Here is a 21,892-nt window from a genome sequence, read left to right as displayed (position 1 = left end):
CCACCAGAAGAGCACAACAATAACGGTGTCAATCATTCGGCTCTGAGGAGGACAAATCTCCCTGCAGCACGTTGTTCTCCCGCCGCTGCAGCTTTCTGGGGATTAGAGCCTGCTTGTGTTTGCTCCTATAATACAGTCCCTGCAGAGAGGCACACACTACATAAAACACCTTCCACCGTATGGCCATTAACCGCTCGCTCTCACTCACTCTCTCTCTCTCTCTCGCTCGCTCGCCCGCTCTCTCGCCCCTCTGTCGAGCTCCGGAGTCACATGGAGAGCAGCCGGGGTAATAAACTGAGATGTGAGTGCTGCCCTTGGGTTAGCCACACTGAGTAATGGGCCTCTGCTGGGCCTGCAGGCACAATTGCTCCACACACACACACACACACACACACACACACACACACACACACACACACACACACATAAACTGACCACTTGTTGTTCGATGTGTTTTTTTGTGTGAATGAACTTTGCTCCAGTCCGGTTTATCAGGGTCGATAGACGAGCCCTTACTTATTTCTCTAATGTAATCCCGTGAGCTGTATTTTTTAGAAGCTGGAAGTTTCTAATTTCTTCCCCCACGTGTGCCGTAAACCTCTGAACCTCAGACTTAACGATGGATCTTGTGAGTATTAGACTCAACAAAGTGCCTTTTCATTTTCTTTTTCTTTTTTTTTTTGCTTAATTGGGGTAATTTTCCTAGTTTGCTTGATGAAATAGCCCTGCACTGAGTTCAAATCCTGCCTTTAGTTTCCTAACTGGCATGCAAAGCCTAAAGAGAGTTTAACCCTCCTGTTGTCCTCGAGTCAAGGAAGGAAGGAAGGGAGGAAGGAAAGGAGGGATGTAGGAAGGAAAGGTGGGAGGGAGGGAGGAAGCGAGGAATGGAGGAAGCAGGAAGGAAAGAAGGAAGAAAGGAAGGAGGGTGGAAAGAAGGAAGGAAGGAAAGGAGGGAACGAGGGAGGAAAGTAGGAGGGAGGGGGAAAGAGGGAGGGAGGGAGGGAGAAAGGAAAGGAGGAAGGAAGGAAAGAAGGAAGGTAATGAGGAAGAAAGAAAGAGAGAAGGAGGGAGGAAGGAAAGAAGGAAGTAGGGAGGAAGGAAGGACAGAAGGAAGGAAGAAAGGGGGATGGAGGAAGGAAAGAAGGAAGGGAGGAAAGAGAGAGGAAGGAAAGAAAGAGAGAAGGAGGAAGGAAGGAAAGAAGGAACAGTCAAAACAGATGGGGTCAATTTGACCCGGGAGGGCGACAGGAAGGTTAAAACAGAGAGTGATTGGTAACTTTAACACTTCATAGATGCTTGAATCACTGCCTCCTGTTGTAGTCATGTCACAATGTTCCCATATCTCAGGATTAATTAAGTAATTAATTTTCCTAGTTTGCTAAATGAAATAACTGTACACTCAGTTCAAATCCTACTTTTAGTTTCCTGCCTGGCATGCAAAGCCTAAAAACCCCAATGAAAGTCAGATTAATAGTGACTAACAGACAGTTGTAGGGAAGCTTTACTATCAGTTTCGGAGAACCTTTCGTAGACAATCGCAGCACTTGTGTGTTCATTTAATTGATCCAGGCCTGTGCACGCTGGGTGCGGACAACAATGTGCTTTACCCCCCTCCTCCCCTCCTCCCTCCTATTCTTCTTCTAAGCCTCAGATGTTGTGATCTGCTCTGATTATCAGTAAGCGGCTTAGTTGTGGTGCGTTTGAAGTCCAATATTTCACAATGCAAGTGAAAGAAGTGAGAGGTGGAGAGGAGTTTTATAATTCATTTATTTCTTTATTTCTTTATTTTTGGATTAGACGGATGCAATGAAACAAGAACATCCAGATATTTGGGGATCTTCCAGGTGTAGAAAACATGTGCAGGTCAAAGTCATGGCCTCAGGATGCACTGATAGATCTGCACTGTTACACCTGTTTCTCTTTCAGTATTCAGGAGTTTTAAAATGGATCATTTAGCTTTATATCAACTGTGGTCTTATTTTCATAGTTTGCTAATAATAATAAAACTTTAATCAGGTTAATTTTCTGCAGATGTGGCGACATCGCTAAGAGGTTTGATGGGTTAAGAAACATAAGCAGTCAAGCCTTGAGCTTAGCCAAACTTCTCATAATCAAATCCCAGTTTACAAGCTGATATATTGGTTCAACTTTAACCTAACGTACTTAATGTAGTGTGCATTTTCCTGTTAAATGAGCAACGATTTCCGACAGTTATTGGTTTATTGGTTTATTTGCACATACGTAAAATAAAAGTCAGAGTAAAATAGTAAAATAGAAATAAAACACATGTGCAAGTGAGGTAGAAACCCACTCTGAGCTTATCTTAAAACCTCAGCTATAAGAGATAAAACACAATAAATAACAATGCAAAGTGATATAACACAAAGACTTTTTAAATGTCCATGATGTCTTGTTGCCAAATAGAAACTCTACCTTTATAAAAAGGTGACCCAAAAAAGTAATCGATAGCACAGGATAAAGTTATAGTTACAGCTTGGTGAAACTCAAATTAGGACAGGGAAAGGGAAAAGATTTGCCAGTGTGGAAGTAACACAGGACGACCACAGGTTTCTAGGAATGGGGAAAAGCACTGAAACAAGTGTGTTGCATCTCGAGGAGAGAGTTACTTTAAAAGGGGAATTAGAAAGGTATTAATTAAATATTTATAAGGACATGATTTTTGGGTCTCCCCTCATATTAAAAGCATTTTTCTCTTTTGTTAATGGACTGTATGTGTTGTAGTAGTTGCAGTGGCCCAGTTTGAAGTAGCTGTGCACTTTTTAGACCCGCTTTTCATCAGGCAGCAGTGATTCAGAACATGGTGCATTAACATTTTTAACCTTTTTGTTTTAGTCACCTTATGAAACAACTTGAGTGGTGAAAACCTGAAGCGGGACTGAAGGAGACCAAGAGAGTTTAACCCTCCTGTTGTCCTCGAGTCAAGGAAGGAAGGAAGGGAGGAAGGAAAGGAGGGATGAAGGAAGGAAAGGAGGAAGGAAGGAAGGAAGGAAGGAAGGAAGGAAAGAAGGAAGGAAAGGAGGGAGAGAGGAAGGAAGGAAATGAGGGAGTAAGGAAGGAAGGAAAGGAGGGAGGATGGAAGGAAGGAAGGAAAGGAGGGATGAAGGAAGGAAAGGAGTGAGGTAGGAAGGAAGGAAGGAAGGAAGGAATGAAGGAAGGGAGAAGGAAGGAAGGAAAGGAGGAAGAAGGAAGGAAGGAAGGAAAGGAGGGAGGGAAGAAGGAAGGAAGGAGGGAGGGAGGAATGAAGGAAGGGAGAGAGCGAGGGAGGAAGGGAGGGGGGAAAGAAGGAAGGTAATGAGAAAGAAAGAAAAAAAGAAAGAGAGAGAAGGAGGGAGGAAGGAAAGAAGGAAGGAGGGAGGAAGGAAGGACAGAAGGAAGGAAGAAAGGAGGATGGAGGAAGGAAAGAAGGAAGGAAGGACAGAAGGAATGAAGAAAGGGGATGGAGGAAGGAAAGAAGGAAGGGAGGAAAGAGAGAGGAAGGAAAGAAAGAGAGAAGGAGGAAGGAAGGAAAGAAGGAACAGTCAAAACAGACAGGGTCAATTTGACCCGGGAGGATGACAGAAAGGTTAAAACAGAGTGATTGGTAACTTTAACACTTTATAGATGCTTGAATCGTTGCTTCCTGTTGTAGTCACGTCACAATGTTCCCAGATCTCAGTAATTACTTTAATGAGTGAAATAAATAGATAAATAAATGATGGCCAAAAAAACACCAAACAAACATAGAAAACAGTGTTTTTATTGGCTGCAGCAGCTGGGTTGCCGGGTAACCTCTGACTGACCATCTGCTCCATTCGAGTGTGAAGCTAAGAGACGATGAAGCTCTGAGTGCTGAACTTTGACCCGACGGATGAGCAGAAACAAGGCCAGAAGACTGAGTTTCCCCACCGGCACGATCAACGAAGGAAAAGCCTTTTAATTAGTCTATAGATGAACACATTTATTTTTAAAAGCCAGAGATAATAAATGATGGAGGGAGGAAGCGAGCGTTTAGTGTGAAGTGTAGTTAATCCTGTATAGTTATAATTCATTCCCTGATCGGCTTCATATTGGCACAGAGACTGGAGTAAAGATGGAGCAAGAATAAGAGTTGAAGCTTCGTTTTCTTTGCACAGTAAGTGTGTGTGTGTGTGTGTCCTTTTCTTCCTTCCTTCCTTCCTTCCTTCCTTCATTCCTTCCTTCCTTCCTTCCTTCCTTCCTTCCTTCCTTCCTTCCTTCCTTTCCTAACTTCCTTCCTCCCTCCCTCCCTCCTTTTCTTCCTTCTTCCTTCCTTCCATCATTCCCCCCTTCCTTCCTTCTTCTTTCCTTCCTTCCTTCCTCCTTTTCTTCCTTCCTTCCTTCCTTCCTTCCTTCCTTTCCTATCCTAACTTCCTTCCTCCCTCCCTCCCTCCTTTTCTTTCTTCTTCCTTCCTTCCATCATTCCTTCCTTCCTTCTTTCCTTTCCATCCTTCCTCCCTTCCTTCTTTCCCTTCCTTCCTTCTTCCTTCCTTCCATCTTTCCTTCCTTCCTTCCTTCCTTCCTTCCTTCCTTCCTTCCTTCCTTCCTTCCTTCCTTCCTTCCATCCTTCCTCCCTTCCTTCTTTCCTTTCCTTTCATCCCTTCCTTCCTCCCTCCCTTCCTTCCACCCTCTTTTCTTCTTTCCTTCCTCCCTTCCTTCCTTCCTCCCTCCTTTTCTTCCTTCCTTCCTTCCTTCCTTCCTTCCATCATTCCTTCCTTCTTTTCTTCCTTCCTTCCATCTTTCCTTCCTGACACCCATCTGGGAGTTGAGAAAACAAATAAACGTGTGTGAGAGAGATGTGTGTGTGTGTGTGTGTGTGTGTGTGTGTGTGTGTGTGTGTGTGTGTGTGTGTGTGTGTGTGTGTGTGTGTGTGTGTGTGTGTGTGTGTGTGTGTGTGTGTGTGTGTGTGTGTGTGTGTGTGTGTGTGTGTGTGTGTGTGTGTGTGTGTGTGTGTGTGTGTGTGTGATGGAGGTGCTTGAGTTCAGTAGCCTGTCGATGGCCGGTGGCTGTTTATTAACGGCTCGGGTGGAGCGTGGGCGCCTTCCAAGAATGTAAGAAGAAGTTTGAACGTGTAGACGCCGATGTATTTATCCGCCTCACTGCTCCTGATGCCCCGTCGCAGGCAAACACTTCTGCACTGTTATAGCTGTTGTAGCTGTCACTGCATTTTCATAAACAGAGGAGGCGTACTCGTCAAGATGAGAACGTTTTGTTATTCTGACTCTCGGGACAAGACTTTCCCTTTTTAGTTTCTCTCTTTTATCCAGTTTATCTCAAAATATATGCTTTATGTGTGACTTCTGTGGGAAGTTAAAGGGAATTCAGGATGATGTCACACACCAAAAAGTCCAGTTTAAACCATATAATAATGTGATTAATTGCAAATGTGTTGGATATTAGCTAGGGCTGGGCAATATATTGAAATTATATCGATATCGTGATATGAGACGAGATATCGTCTTAGATTTTGGATATCGTAATATTGCGCAATATGTCATCAGAGTCGTCTTTTCTTAGTTTTAAAGCTGCATTACAGTAAAATATATTATTTTCTGAACTTAAAAGACTGTGTTAGCTGTTCTGTTATTTACCTTTTACCCACTTTGTCATTATATCCACATTACTGATGATTATTTATTTTGTTAAAGCATCAACAGCCATCTCTGTAATATTGTTGCAATATCGATATCGAGGTATTTGGTCTAAAATATCATGATATTTGATTGTGTCCATATCGCCAAGTCCTAAAATTAGGAGCACAGCAACATAATCTAAACCCTAACCCTAACCCTCCATTGTGTGGCCCTGGTTTTGAAGAAGGACTCTGTGTCACAATCTGCTTTAAGGCTTTAAATATTGTAGTTTTCAGTGAGCATCTGCGTCGTAAAGTTGGATTTCACCAAGTTGTACACACAGAAAACTGAGAGCAAAGTAGTATCAGTCCATCATAGTATTATAAGGCTGCAACAAACAATTCATTTTCATTATCAGTAGGTCTGATAGTTATCTTCTTTATTAATAAAGAAAATAAATAACTTGATGCACAGTGTGACATATGCCGATTATTACTCCATTTAGTTCAGTCAGAAACTCATGTTGAATTTACCTTAGAAAACTGAGAAAACTAGCAAATATTCAGTTGCTACTTTTAAATAGATGAATTATTGCCAATTACTTTTCTCTTTATTAATGTTCTAATAATATCCGCTCGTGAGAACTATCATGCATAGTGAAGTCAGCAGCATCTCTTCTACTTCTTCTTCTTCTTCTTCTCTTCTTGTTTTAGAAGTTAAATGTACTTTAATATAAAAAAAAAGTTAAAGAATATTGACTGTGAAGAGGAAGAGAGCAGGTGAGGAAGGACAGAGGTAAAGATAATGAGAGAGAAGGATGAATAACAGGATCGAAAGAAGGTCAGAATCGAAGAAAAAACAAAGAAAAAAGCAGTATTTTAAGTCTTTCTCGATGTTTAATGGAAAATGTCAGTCTACTAAGTAAATTCAGCCATTAGATTAATGCATTGTAGGAAAGATAAATGCTTTCCAACTGCACTTATATCTTATATTCGAGTGAATCTACACTTGTACCACCTGTACCCCCCCCACCCCCACCCCCACCTCCAGCTCCGACCTTTCCTAAATCCCTTCTTCTCCAACTGAGTCCCATCTGCATGACCGCAGCACTTCCATTAAGCCCATTAATCCCCGTCAGACAGCCCACTCTAACAGTGAAACCCCCCCCACACACATACACTCCTCCACCCCCCTTTCCTTCACTGTCCGGTGTCCGCAGATCCACCAGCGTCCACCTGCCCACACACACACACCTCGTTCATATCGGCGCTGCACCAACGTTCTGTACATTATCTGATGTCAGCACACATTATGCAGCAGGCAGATGAGTGCCATTAATGCATATTAGTGGCCTCATTTAGAATAAATTAGCTCTTAATGCTTCTTGCTGGTGCTGCAGCTGTAGAAGATGCTACTAATGGTGTTTTCAGAGATGTACCCAAGCTTATTTTCCCATTTATACATTTATACTTGATATTATCTCATCAAATATATACGGGATGGGAATACTGATATACAGTATATATAGTGTATTTATGCATGCATGGTGTATATGATGTGTTTTTTAAAATATGTATATTTAACCCCTATTTTCCCAAATTAAGTGTTGTATAGTTTAGTTTAACATGTTTTATGGTATTGTATGAATGTCCATTTTTTCAAATTAAGTGTTTAATTAAGTGTATAGCTGAGTTTATTACATGTTTTATGGTAATGTATTAATGTGCAGTAAAGTTAACACTCAAGCTCGACTTATGCTGGATTTTTGAGATCGATACTCAAAATTCAAGACCTTTTTATAAAGATACACTCACTGATATTTGTTTAGCATTAACACATTCCTGCTCCCTTTTTTTAAAAGTATGATTTTAGACGAATTGTGATGAAGATATGTGCTAGAGTTACTACAGACGTCTTTTTTTCCGTATTTTTCTGTACTGTAATGTCTTGTGACTTGTCCACTGACATATCAAGGTATCGGTCAGGCTCTACTCAGTATTTACCTTTTAATACAGCTTTTGAAAAACAAAATTTAAGGCATCATTGTCGAAAATGTTTTGTTTACATATGTTTATAATTAAAAAAAGATAAGTAATCCATCCAATTTTAAAGTCCAACTGAAATTAAACTGCCTTTTTGCCTACTATGGTAAACATATCTGCTCTTTAAATCAGTTGTGCTGTGTTCTCCTTTGTAGGAAACTCAAACCAAGAGGGAGAAAAATACTGTTTAACCATCTGCTTTCGTAGCTGAAGTCCTTATTTTGATACTTTAAAACAAATTTCTGCATAAAGCAATAATGTGCCTTTCTATCATAGGCAGAACAGGCAGTCACACTGAGCCTGATTGCATCCTGTTACACAACACAAGAGTCACAGAATCTGAACAACAACAAATATGAACTTTCCTGCTAAAGTCTGTCAATCAAACACAGACACAGACACGCCCCCTCCAGCTGCTGTCAATCAAACACAGACACTGACACGCCCCCTCAGCTGTCAATCAACACAGATGTTGACACGGCCCCTTCTGCTGTCAATCAAACTGACACGCCCCCTCATCTGTCAATCAAACACAGGCACCGATACGCTCCCTCAGCTGTCAATCAAACACAGACACGCTCCCTCAGCTGTCAATCAAACACAGGCACCGACACGCTCCCTCAGCTGTCAATCAAACACAGACACGCCTCCTCAGCTGTCAATCAAAAACAGACACGCTCCCTCAGCTGTCAATCAAACACAGGCACAGACATGCTCCGTCAGCTGTCAATCAAACACAGACACTGACACGCCCCCTCATCTGTCAATCAAACACAGACACCGACACGCCCCCTCAGCTGCTGTCAATCAAACAGAGACACCGACATGCCCACTCAGCTGTCAATCAAACACAGACACCGACACGCCTCCTCACCTGTCAATCAAACACAGACACGCCCCCTTAGCTGTCAATCAAACACAAACACAGACACGCCTCCTCAGCTGTCAATCAAACACAGACATAGACATGCCCCTTTAGCTGTCAATCAAACAACACCAGATCTTTTTTCTCCATTCTAGTAATACTAAACTGTCACTAATACATTTAAAAACATTATTTTTGACCACAGACAGCGATGATTAAATGTGATCTCAGTTGGACTTTAATATATTTATTGGATGGTTTTTATTTGCTAAGACACAAGCAGGAACCTAAAGAATCCAGTATGTGTTTTTGGACGCTCATATAGCCACACAGTGTGTATATATATATATATAGATGGTGTGTAAATAAGTAGAGGCTCTGACTAACTGCCTGTCTGAGTGTTTTTCTATGTGAAAACCTGTCGTGTGTCTCATTCTTCTGGGGTAGTTTTTGATCTGTTCACTGTCTTTTCGAGGTCTCTTTCCTTCTGTTCTTTGCTCAAACTAGATCTTTTTGTTCCTTTTTTTTACAATGCATTGCATATTCAGAAGAGGCAGCATGTAGGTATCTTAAAATGACACGCACCTCCCTGGCTGCATGAATCATCCTTTATTTTTTATTTTCTTTTATTTTCTATTTTGTTTCTCTTTTCCTTTTTTTTAATTATTTTTTTTAGCTATTGACTTCTTTCTGGGTTCTGCTTTTCAGTGTTTTGTTATCTTTTCTCCTGTTATGTTGTAGTAGAACATTTGTGTTAATGCAAAGAAGAAATACTTAATACAATCATGCTTTTCTTGTGTTTTTTCAATAGCAGTAGTAATGTTAGAAAAACACTAGTTTGATTTCAGTACTGAAAACATTTTTTAAAAATTGATTTATCATCCATTCTGTCTGTGCTGCATATTTCTGTAATGTTCTTTTGAGTTTCGTCTGCTTCGTCGGTTCCATGACAGATGTTTCATCTTGTCCATCGCCTCCTCCTCCTCCTCCTCCTCCTCCTCCTCCTCCTCCCTCGACATCACGCACCTGTCTCACATCTGTTCTGTGTGGCTGCATGGTCTTTATGTTTTTTGCACGATGTACTGTATGTAGCTCTCACAGACATTTGAAGGATTTAATATCTATCTTTTTTTTGTCTCTCTCTCTCTTTCTCTTTCCAACCCTCCCCCCCCCTTTTTTGTTTATTGTCTTTCTCTTCTTTGTCTTTTCTCTGCAGGGGAGGTTCTCTTTCAAATGGCTGAAGTGCACAGACAGATCCAGATCCAGCTTGAAGAGATGGTGAGCATGTGGCGGCGGTTGTGTTGCTAAAATGAGCACTTCTTAAGCCACCAGTTTTTGGAGCCAAACAGATTGTAAATTTAATATTTAATACTCGGCACGGCTGGACGTTATGACACTCACTGCTGTACTTGAGTAGCTCCTAGTGTGTACTTTCTGAAAGCAGCTTCCCTTCCTTCAGTTTGGTTTGTTTACTGGTCTTCTGATATGTAAATTACAACCATTGCAGAATGGAAATATGTTTTAGTTCATCTTTCCAGAAAGACCTTTATTTGAATCTTTCAGAGCATAAATTGGCCAATTGTGGCTATGTTTGCAGGGAACATTCAGTCAACCAAGAGAGGAAATGAGGAGCATTCAAAATTATATTTAAATGTGAATGTCCTCTCTTCATTTGGGTAATGAATGTCAAAATGTTAAGAAATCATGATGGGTTTTAGTATTGTGAAGTAAAACACTGCAACTTTGGGAACAGTGAGACTCAATAAACTGTTGTGTCTACATTTCTAAAGCAATGAACTCAATATTTAGTCTTCCAATCTACAGCAAATGGAAAGCAAATATCCTGCTGATAGTACTCAGAGAAAATATTATGTCTTCCTGCGTGGATGATAAGAAGGAAATGACGACGGTTAGAGGTCACTTAGTGCGAGAATTGATGCTTTTGCTGTTTTTTTCCCTTCACATTTAGTCATTAGATGAGTAGATTGTCACATATGCAACATTAAACACATTAGACTATACATGCACACAGACAAAACATTAACTTTGGCATGCATTTTACGTACCAGACATCTTCCTTTTATTGTTTTTGGGTGTGGCATATCCAATGGTAACACAAATACATCCCCTCCAGTCATTCTCACATTCACTACACTTAAACATTCCTCATTGACAACAATCCACTGTGGTTGTGTGCATGTGGTAACTTGAGGTTTTTGGTGTGTTTTTAGTGTTATGTTGCATTGTTTTTGAGGGTTTTTTTGTGTGTGTTCCTGTGTCTTTGCAGCTCAAGTCTTTCCACAACGAGCTGCTGACGGAGCTGGAGAAGAAGGTGGAGCTGGACGCACGCTACCTGAACGTGAGACTCGAGTCTTTGTTTCGACAGCTGATGTGAAATGAGTGGCTTACGGTGACAAAACAAAAGCTTTTTTAGCTCTTAGTTGTTTCTAGCAGCAGTAGGTAGTTGGTTTTTTTTTTTTTTTAAACAAACAAGCTCAGATAAACCCACTGAACTCAATCCGCCCGACACAAACAGCAGACAAAGTTAGTGACGAGCTGGTGAACAGAAGTGAGTTGATGGAGCTGAAATGGGAGAAGTTAACAGGCAAGAGTTGCCATAATGCCTGTACAGGCAAGCCAAGTCAATTTTATCAGTGTATTATATGACGAAACACAAATTCACCCTCAAATAACCATCTAATGAAGAAAAAAATGGATGAAATGTGTAAAAAAGATGTGTGTACAGAATAGACCAGGATAGAAAATTACAGAAATAAGGTGTTAGAAAGACTGGATGACCAAATAATATATAAGTAGTTTTAACATGAAGTATATGAAGAATCGACCAGGTGTGTCTGTCAGCTTCTTGTGGAGATCTTCTGCCCCCTAGTGGCCATAAAAAAATAAATCAACGCAGCTTTAACGAAGATAAAAACGATTATCTTGTTAGCCTTTAACATATTCCAGATTCCAGATTAATTTTATTGTTTGTCCCAAAAGGGCATTTAGTTTGCAGCAGGAATACAGAAAAAACAACACAGACCACACAACAGATTAAAACACAGCAACAAAATTAACTGATTGGAATTAAAACATGAATTTATAAAAGAAAAACGAATAAAAACTAATAAATACGTCCAAGCCAGGGACGGGGGGGGACTACGATGGACAAGGACTATCTCCCTCTGTAGAGTGCGTTCAGTGCCTGGATGGAAAGAGGGATAAAGGAATTGTTGTACCGCTGTTTAAAAGCTATTGGAGTGCTGAAGCGCCTCCCGTATACTCTCCATGCAGAGGGCGACTTTTGTCTTGATAAATGCTAATTGCTTTGTTTAACACCTGCTTGTTTTAAAATGCTGCAAGACTGCTAAACTCCACTCCTACTATCTTGCTGACCACCTTCACACTCTTTGACAGTGCATTCTTATCTCTAATGGGAAGATTTCCATAGCAGCAAATTACAGAAAATGTCAAAACTGACTCAATAAAAGCTCTATAAAACAAAGTCAAACAGCGACATATATCTCATGATGCAGGCACATAATGAACAAAGCAGTCTTTATCTTTCTTAAAATACACCTTTCACTGCCCAGCACAATAATAAATATTAGAAAGAATCATTAAAATTTAATATGAGGAACTAAACTGAAAAGAAAGCCTGGAAATTGGGCTTCAGTCCTCTATAATAGCAGTTTTTCCTCATAATTGTTTTATTTTACACGTTGTTGAAGCTGGAAATTATTTAATTGTAGTATTTTGTAGCCCCCAGGTGTCTTTGAGAGAGAGAAAATCCATGTTAAATTATTAATTGAATCACCTTTTCATATCAGAGCAAAAGGAGATACATAACAATGTTCCTGACCCACCGTGTCCCTGAATGCACCACCACTTTTAACTCCATGTCAGTGATGCGTCTCCAGGGAAACGCTGAGTTTATGGGGGAATATGAACCATGTTCTCATAAAATCACTGGCCAGAAGAAGGGGGGGGGGGGAAAAAAAAAGGCACACTCTCTCCTTAATTCCCCGCCGGCTTTCATCCAAACCACTGCAGCAAGTTACGTAAATTACTTCCCACTCTGCCTTGTGAATTATGACTCATTCTGTGAAAATGAGCAGTTTTTGCCCAAAAAAAAAAAAAAAAAAAGAAAGTAAACAGATAAATTAATTTATGGTAATCAGTAGTTTGGAAGGCGTCCCGAACACGTTTCATCATTCTCGACAGCGGGTGTAGCAGCATGTTCGGAGGCTCGTTCTCATCATTACAGTCAGAAAATATGATGCATTTAAATGCAAATAGAATCCAGAGCTGCGTAATAACCTCCGGCTTTAAACTCTGTATTGATGTTTCTATGCTGTAAGTTGTTCGTCATGTTCGTTGCACACATTCAGAATATAATGCTGCTGCTGTGATAGACACACAGTGCTGTATACCCTGACTCTTGCCCAGTGCATGCTGGGAAAGGCTCCAGCTGCTGTGACTATGCACACGATGAGGAGGAAAAGTACATGAATGAATTTCAGGATTTACAACTATGAATGATTTGGGGGTTCATAACAAAAATCTGAGAGCATTTACGTCTTTTTGGGTTGTAGAAAATAACAAATGTTGGCACTGGACCAAATGTTGATGTACATTTTGTACAATTTGGTGATTTTGGCAAATGAGAGATTTGACATTTTATTGAGGATTTATAACTATCTTAGATTTGGGGGCACTGTGATACATTTTGGGGTTCATAACCAAAATCTGAGAGCACTGACATGTTTTCGGGTCATAGGATATAGCACATTTTGGCACTCGACCAAAGTTTGACGTAAAAATAATGTGCATATTTGGGGATTTTAGCAAATGAGAGATTTTGGGTGGAGTTGTACCACACTTAACAAAAATTCTGCTGCCTCCCAAAGTCCCAAATTTGGGCATTTGAGGGGACTTTACCAGATTTTAGAATCATAATATCAAACCTTGGGGGTCACTATACCAAAGATTTGAGGACTCTGTATCAAATTTTCATATCAACTTAAATTTGTAGGTGTATCAAACTTTATTTATTCATGTTCATATGCCAACTAACTTTTGTGATTATACACTGGGAAAAAAACACATGTGATAAGCAACCTAGACGATCAAATATACACAGAAAGGGTGAAATATTACTCTACATTAGTAGTTGTAATCTTGCATGACAGCTAGTTAGTAAAGCAGGAAACACCTTTTGTATCACATCGACTCTGCAAGCTGAATCTATAATAGAATAGAAGAGATTTGCCTTTATTAGTCATTGCACAGCTACCAAATTGAGAGATTTTAACAAATAAGAGATTTGACATGTTGGGGAATAACACATAATAACTTTTGTCGCCCCTTAAAAGTCCCAAATTTTGGGATTTGAAGGACCCATACCAGGTTTTTGGATTATTATATCAAAAGTTGGGGGCCACTAAGGCAAAGATTTGAGGGTTCTGAACCAAGCTTTCATATTAAATTCAGTGTCAACATATCAATATGTCGTTATTTCAATATGCCAAATATAGAAAAATACATCTAACAAGCAAACTAGTCGATCAAATATACAAATATATGCTTAGCTAACAGACACAGAAAGGATGAAAAGATTAGAGTAAGTATATTATATTTATTAAACAGCAGACACTCAGCATGACAGCTAGTTTGGAAAGTAGGAAGCAAAAAGTTACGACACCTTTTGTATCACATCGACTCTGCAGGCCTTTATTAGTCGTTGCACAGATGTACAATAAAATTTCCGTGCAACTCCTCAGTGGTACAAATGCACACATGCACATCTTTGTATTGCACTTGCACCAGAATCTGCATATATTATTGCACTAATCTCCAATTATAAGAAGAACAGATGTCTGATCCAATCCTTTACGGAGGGAGGAGTAACAGTAAAATAATAGATGCAAAGAATTGGAGCATTATAGCAAAATTATAGTCTTTGGGTATACTACAGCCTCTCTTCCCAAGCAGTCAGCTACAGATAGAGAGGAAAGAAACAAGAGAAAGGGAAGAAAACAGATGAATAAATAACCAATATATCATAATAACCCAACAGCTTCATCCTCACTCAGCTCTCCAGTCTCAGTCAGGCAGTGAAAACAGAAGCCGACCGCTCGTCAGGGACAGTTTGAATCAGTAATGTCAGTGTATGAAGCATCGTGTGCGGATGCTGACACATGCGAAGCAGCAGTGCTTTGCCCCCCTGCTGACTGTGTGCTGCCCTCCTCAGGCTGCGCTGAAGAAGTACCAGATGGAGCACAAGAGCAAAGGGGAGAGTTTGGAGAAGTGCCAGGCAGAGCTGAAGAAGCTGCGCCGAAAGAGCCAGGGCAGCAAGCACCCGTCCAAGTACGGAGACAAGGAGATGCAGGTCAGTGTGTGTGTGTGTGTGTGTGTGTGTGTGTGTGTTGGTGCTTTTTCGATGAATCAATGAGGAAGCTCTGGAGGATCCTTATGGTCTGCTAGCTAGAAGACCACCAAATGTCTACATCAAACAGTGCCAAGAAAAGGATGATACCGCTGGCTTTATTTGCTTCCTCGTAATTCATCATTCTTCGTGTTTATTTCGGTCCAATCTGCAGAGTTTTTAGTGCATCCAGGCTGACTCTTCTGCAGTGTAGCACACACTTTATTGCCCTACAGGGTTGGCTCTCACATGCTGCTCCCCTCCCCTCCCTAAAAGTTGTGGTGGGGGGGGGGATTTGAGCTTCAGTGCGGCTGGTAATCCGTGACTGCTGCCGACGCTGATGGGATAGGATGCACTGAGCTGAATGGGATGGGACCCCCGACTGGGAACATGCAGTTTGGGTGCCAGTCTGCGAGGCTCTGCACAGTCAGAGGAATGGAGATAGTGAAGGCTAAACTCACTGTGGCAAACATTTGAGAGGTTTCTTTTTGTCTTTTAACAGAAAACCCATGAGCTAAACGACACAAATGCATAGATTTGATATGCATAGATTTTGTCCTCAGGTCAATTTTGACCCAGGAGGACGACAGGTGTTAATTCAATAATGAGGTATAGTTTAATTTAAATAAGGGCCTTTTGACCATGATTTCCAAAAAAATGGCTAACACAGAAATGGGGGGATCATTTATTAAACCTTTGAGGGAGGGAGGAAGGAAAGGAGGGAGGAAGGAAGAAAGGAGTAAGGAGTGAGGGAGGGAGGGAGGAAGGAAAGGAGTAAGGAGGGAGGGAGGGAGGAAAGGAGGAAGGAAGGAAAGGAGTAAGAAAGGAGGGAAAGGAGTAAGAAGGAAGGAAGGAAGGAAGGAAAGGAGTAGGAATGAAAGAAGAAAGGAAGGAAGGAAAGGAGTAAGAAGTAAGGAGGAGGGAGGGAGGAAAGGAGGACTGAAGGAAAGGAAAGGAAAGGAGGGAGGAAGGGAGGAAGGAAGGAAGGAAGGAGGGAAGGAAGGAAAGGAGTAAGAAGGAAGGAAGAAAGGAAGGAAGGAGGGAAAGGAGTAAGGAGGGAGGGAGGAAGGAAAGGAGGAAGGAAGGAAGGGAGTAAGAAAGGAGGGAAAGGAGTAAGAAGGAAGGAAGGAAGGACAGGAGTAAGAAGGAAGGAAGGAAGGAAGGAAAGGAGGAAGGAGGGAAGGAGGAAGGAAAGGAGAAAGGAGGGATGGAAGAAGTATGGAAGGAGGAGGGAGCAAAGAAAGAGGGAAGGAGGGGAAGAACGAAGGAAAAATTAAAGAAAGAGAGAGGAAGGAAGGAAAGAAGGAACAGTAAATAAACTCTATAAAAGGACATTTTATCATATGTTTAATCCAACTTTCACTATTTTAACTTTCACACTCTTTGCATCTACTTCATTAGCCGCTGCTCTTTATTGGCTTCATCAGCGTTACGCAACGTTTGTTTATATGCTTATGTAGGCCAGGTGAGCCAGTTGAGAGGCTTATTTCCCTCATGTTCAGGTAACTGCTTGAGCGGAGGCGTGAGGAGGAGACGGCGTGAGTCTCTCTGTAGGCTTCGTGGTGACACGCGGGGGCCCCTCTTATACAACCTGCACAGCTGCTGCGATGTGATGCGCTGTCTGTCTGATCGGATGCTCTCCTCCGCACTCTGAGAGGAAGAGAAAACAGTAAAGAGAGAGAGAGGGAGGAAATGTCAGGGAAGCAGTGAAGACTCGCAGGTCAAAGTTCATATATACAATAACATTACTGACAATAATACAAATTTAGCTCAACACCAGACTTCTTCCATTTAATGTAAAGTTTTCCTTTCACTTATAATGTAAACTATAAACCTATAGAGTTTAACCCTCCTGTTGTCCTCGAGTCAAGGAAGGAAGGATGGAAGGGAGGAAGAAGGGAGGAAGAAGGAAGGAAAGGAGGGAGGAAGGAAATTAAGGAAGGAAGGAGGAGGAAGAAGGAAGGAAAGGAGGAGGAAGGGAGAAAGGAAAAGAGAGGTAGGGAGGGAGGGAGGAAAGAAAAACATGAAAGAAGGAAGGAAGGAAGGAAGGGAGGAAGAAGGAAGGAAAGGAGGGAGGAAGGAAGGCAGGAAAGAAAAAAGGAAGGAAGGAAGGAAAGAAGGAAGGAGGGAGGGGGGGAGAAAGGAAAAGAGGTAGGGAGGGAGGGAGGAAAGGAAAAACATGAAAGAAGGAAGGAAGGAAGGAGGCAAGGAAGAAAAAGAGAGAAGGAGGGAGGGAGGAAAGGACAGACGGAAAGAAGGAAGGAAGGGGAGGAGGGAGGGAGGAAGGGAGGAAAGGAAAGAAGAAAGGGAACAAGGAAAAGAAGGAAGGTAGATGATGGAGGGAGGGAGGACAAAAGAGGAAGGAGGGAGGGAGGAGAAAGGAAAAGAGGAAGGGACGAAGGAAGGAAAGAAGGACAGAAGAAAAAAAAAAGGGAGGAAGGATGGAAAGAAGGAACAGTTAAAACAGCCGGGATCATTTTAGTTGAACTACACACAGTAAAAGACATATGTGTCTAAATGAGGATTGAAGTGGACACTGTAAAGCTTTAATTCATGGTGGCAGCTGAGAGGAAACACTGTGTCAGAGGTTGAGGGTTAATGGTGCAGCGTTTCCAGAGGTCCGAGGCGCTCGCTCCACATCGCTCTATACAGGAGCAGCGGTGTGGAGGTAATCATTGTGTAATTGTTAGTGTTGCTGCAGCGGATGGCCGGCGGTGCGTGAAAGGGACGGCCGGGATTGTTGTTACAAAAATCGATACTGAGGAGAGAGAAGGGGGGGGGGGGGGCTGCAGCGAGGGAAACACTCAGCCTCAGAAGTCCTTCGGGTTTCCTCTGGAGGTTTAACGGCTTACCGGGCGTGAAAGTCCCGCTATCAGCTGAGAGAGCCGACGGTTCCCTGAGTGCATGTCGCTTCATCTCTCAGCATGAACTCAACGATGAGGATATATAGAGCCCAGTTTGATCTCATGTGGACCGGACCATTAGAAAGATGGAGGGAAGGAAGGAAGGAAGGAAGGAAGGAAGGAAGGAAGGAAGGAAGGAAGGAAGGAAGGAAGGAAGGAAGGAAGGAAGGAAGGAAGGAAGGAAGGACAGACGAACAGAAGGAAGGGAGAAATTAACAAAGGAAAAGAAGACAGGAAGGACAGAGGGAAGGAAGGAAGGAAAACAGACAGGAAGGAAAGATGGAAGAAAGGACAGAAGGAAGGAAGGAAAGATGGAAGGAAGGAACGACAGGCGAACGGAAGGAAAGAAGGAAGAAAGGAAAATAAAGTTAAAATTTAAAGTGCAAAAAAAAAAAGTGTTCACATTTTTATCTGAAGCTAACACGAGGTCTCAGTTGCCCTAATTTGACAAATCAAGTGAACATCTTTCAAGTTAGTCTTTTTTTTAAACTTTCACTTCACTGCAGCTCAACAGGGAAACACAAAAAGGGAATTTTATACTAAGGAGATGAAGATAGGGATACAGTGGAATAAGATATTCCCTTGATATGATCAACTCAGGCTACTGAAGCTTGATATTATAGATGATGATAAACTTTTAAAAGCATTTTTGCACAGAAGGAGGACTATGGATATTGTCCTGGAGGAAAGGAGGGAGGAAGGAAGGGAGGGAGGGAAGGAGGGAAGGAAAGGAGGAAGAAGGAAGGAAGAAGGAGGGAGGGAAGAAGAATGAAGAAAAGATGGGAGGAAGGAAAGGAGGAAAGGAAAGAAGGAAGAGAGGAGGAAGGAAGAGGAAGGAAGGAAGGAAGGGAGGGAGGGAGAATGAGGGAGGGAGGGAGGGAGGAAGGGAAAAAGAGGAAAGGAGGAAGAAGTAAAGAAGGACAGAGGAAAGAGGAAGAGAGGAAAGGAAGGAAGGAAGGAAGGAGGAAGGAAAGAAGTAGGGAGGAGGAAGGAAGGACAGAAGAAGGAAGAAAGGGGGATGGAGGAAGGAAAGGAAGGAAGGAAAGAGGAGTGGAGAGTGGAAGAAAGAAGAGAGAAGAGGGAGGGACAGACGAAAGGAGGAAGGAAGAGTAGAGAAGGACAGAGGAAAGAAGGAAGGGAGGAAGGAGGGAAGGACAGAAGGAACAGTCAAAACAGACGGGGTCAATTTGACCCGGGAGGACGGATGGTTTATAGGAAGGATTCTGATTGGCTGTCAGGCTGCTGTATGGTTTATAGGAAGGATTCTGATTGGCTGTCAGGCTGCTGTATTGTTTACAGGAAGGATTCTGATTGGCTGTCAGGCTGCTGTATGGTTCATAGGAAGGATTCTGATTGGCTGTCAGGCTGCTGTATGGTTTATAGGAAGGATTCTGATTGGCTGTCAGGCTGCTGTATGGTTTATAGGAAGGATTCTGATTGGTTGTCAGTTTTTCTATCGTTCATCAAATTGCTCTGAAAAGTGATCCAACGATATCGTTCACCACTGTAGTTATTGTCTTTATAGTTGTGGTGTTAACTCCACCATCCATTTGAGTTATAACGGTTTTTGGCTCTTAAGCAGATCAAGTGTTTCTGATAATAAACAACTAAGATTTATGCTTCTTAATGTTTTTTTTAATGATGTTTTGTTTGTGTAAGTGTAGTGTGTGTGTGTGGTGAAGCTGCTAACTTCAGTAACTCTCATATTATCAGAATAACACATTCAGAGGATTGGCGGGACATGTGGTATTTGCACCTGTGTGTGTGTGTGTGTGTGTGTGTGTGTGTGTGTGTGTGTGTGTGGTGGACCCTCCGAGCAGCATGTGTACGTATTGCTGTGTGTGTTTATGCAGCCAGGTTCCTGCTGTGCGTCATATGGGCCCTCCTGGGAACGCAGTCTTGGCAGGCAGCTCACAGCCAATCGTAACAGGACAGATTTTGCAGTTTTTGACCGAACAATATGGAAAAATATACAATTTATTATATATATACATATATATATGAGTCATTGGGTGCTTATAGCAGACAGTATGTTTGTGTGAAGCCTGTGAAAGTTTCCCTCTGTTGGCTCAGATGTTTCTACGATTAAACTTCTTGTCGTCCTCACGGATCAAAATTGCCCCCGTCCGTTTTTGACTGTTCCTTCTTTCCTCCCTTCCTTCCTTCCTTCCTTCCTTCCTTCCTTCCTTCCTTCCTTCCTTCTTCCTTCCTTCCTTCCTTCCTTCCTTCCTTCCTTCCTTCATCTTTCCTTCCTTCCATCTTTCCTTCCTTCTTTCCTTCCTTCCTTCCTTCCTTCCTTCCTTCCATCTTTCTTTCCTTCCTTCCTTCCTTCCTTCCTTCCTTCCATCTTTTCTTCCTTCCTCCCTCCTTTCCTTCTTTCTTCCTCCCTTCAATCCTTCCTTCCTCCTTTCCTTCCTTCTTCCGACCTTCCTTCCTTCCTTCCATCCTTCCTTCCTTCCTTCCTTCCTTCCTTCCTTCCTTCCATCTTTCCTTCCTTCCTTCTTCCTCCCTCCTTTCCTTATTTCTTCCTCCCTTCCATCCTTCCTTCCTCCTTTTCTTCCTTCCTTCTTCCCCCTTCTTCCCCCTTCCTTCCTTCCTTCCTTCCTTCCTTCCTCCTTTCCTTCCTTCTTCCCCCCCTTCCATCATTCCGTCCTTCCATCATTCCTTCCTTCCTTCCATCCGTCCATCTTTCCTTCTTTCCTTGACTTGAGGACAACAGGAGGGTTAAGGGAAAACACATAAAAAAGTATAATTTATTGATTTATTTGACAGTATAAATTAACTCATTTTCTTGTGACACCACCACTTAACCCTCCTGTTGTCCTCAGAGTCAAGGGAAGAAGGAAGGGAGGAAGAAGGAAGGAAAGGAGGAAAGAAGGGAGGTAGAAGGAAGGAATCCTTTCCTTCCTTCTACCTCCCATCTTTCCTTCCTTATTAAGTAAGGGAGGAAGGAAGAAGGAAGGAAAGAAGAAAGGAAGGTAGGAGGGAGGGAGGAAACAAGGAAGGAGGGGGGGAGGGAGAAAGGAAAAGAGGAAGGGAGGAAAGAAGGAAGGGAGGAAGGGAAAGGAAGGAAGGAAAGAAGGAGGGAGGGAGGAAAGAGGGAAGGGAGGAAGGAGAGGAAGGACAGATGGAAGGAAGGAAGGAAAGAAGGAACAGTCAAAACAGACAGGGTCAATTTGACCCGGGAGGACGACACCATCACTTAAACATCATGTGTGTCCTTCTGCAGAGCAACAGTCATGTTTGTAAAGTTTGCTAATTGCAATAGTTTATAATTGTTTGGTATTGTGTAGTTTGTAATATCTTCTAACCCACAGACAGCAGGTGTAAATGAACTTATATTAGTTTATATTGTAAACTGTGGCCCAGCGGCTTAGTGTTGGTGCGCGGCCTTCCGTTAGATAAATTAGACTCAACTTAAACATAACGAGGCTCCTTTTGCTGTCTAACTTTATAATGAAGTGATGCAGCAGCTCACTGGTGCTTTTTGGAGCAGATATCGCCACTTGCTCCTCCTCCTGCTGCTTCTCATGATTGATTGTTAATATTAAAACTATCTGAGATGGATCCTCAGGAGCCATAAAGCTCCGAGCTGCTGATAAATCACCTGGTGTGTTTGTTACTGATGCACCATTGGTGGAAAAAGGATAGATTAAAGGTTTTTAAATGATGCACCTCCCACTTTTACTGCACCAATCCTGCAGAAATTACTTGTTTTTTAAGTGTAAGAAGAAAGAATAAGAAGTCTTAGGATGATATATTCAGGTATAAATTAAGAAAAAACTAAATTAAGTTACATTTATGGATAATTTTACGACTTATTCAGGCTTCTAAAAAGAGAAAAAACAATTAATGAAAATGACAACACATAGACGTTTGGCTGCAAATAGAGAAAAGTTTGGATTTGCTACTTTTCTCTGTTTAACTCTCACATACTTGTTCATATTCAGAGTTTTTTCACAGCTTCCCTTCATAATGAGTTTTTTTTTTTACCAAATGTCAGTCACAGTCTTTATCAGTCACACATGCTGCAAATAGCAAGATGGATTCTTAATTAATGAAGCTTA

At 41.8% G+C, this 21,892-nt stretch overlaps 1 protein-coding gene across 1 annotated transcript in view; it reads left to right on the top strand.

The window, feature by feature from the left end:
• The window catches only part of LOC133976959 (brain-specific angiogenesis inhibitor 1-associated protein 2-like), a gene marked incomplete at its 5' end in the record, with an annotated part of 59,831 nt that overhangs the window by 25,016 nt on the left and 12,923 nt on the right, over positions 1–21,892 (top strand). The window contains 3 exon segments of the mRNA XM_062415098.1: positions 9,712–9,773; positions 10,783–10,854; positions 14,749–14,886. Coding sequence (XP_062271082.1) covers positions 9,712–9,773; positions 10,783–10,854; positions 14,749–14,886 — 272 coding nt within the window.

The sequence above is a fragment of the Scomber scombrus genome, unplaced genomic scaffold (assembly GCF_963691925.1).
Source record: "Scomber scombrus unplaced genomic scaffold, fScoSco1.1 SCAFFOLD_116, whole genome shotgun sequence".
In the NCBI taxonomy this organism is placed as follows: Eukaryota; Metazoa; Chordata; class Actinopteri; order Scombriformes; family Scombridae; genus Scomber; species Scomber scombrus.
This window is presented reverse-complemented; position numbering and strand designations above follow the sequence as displayed.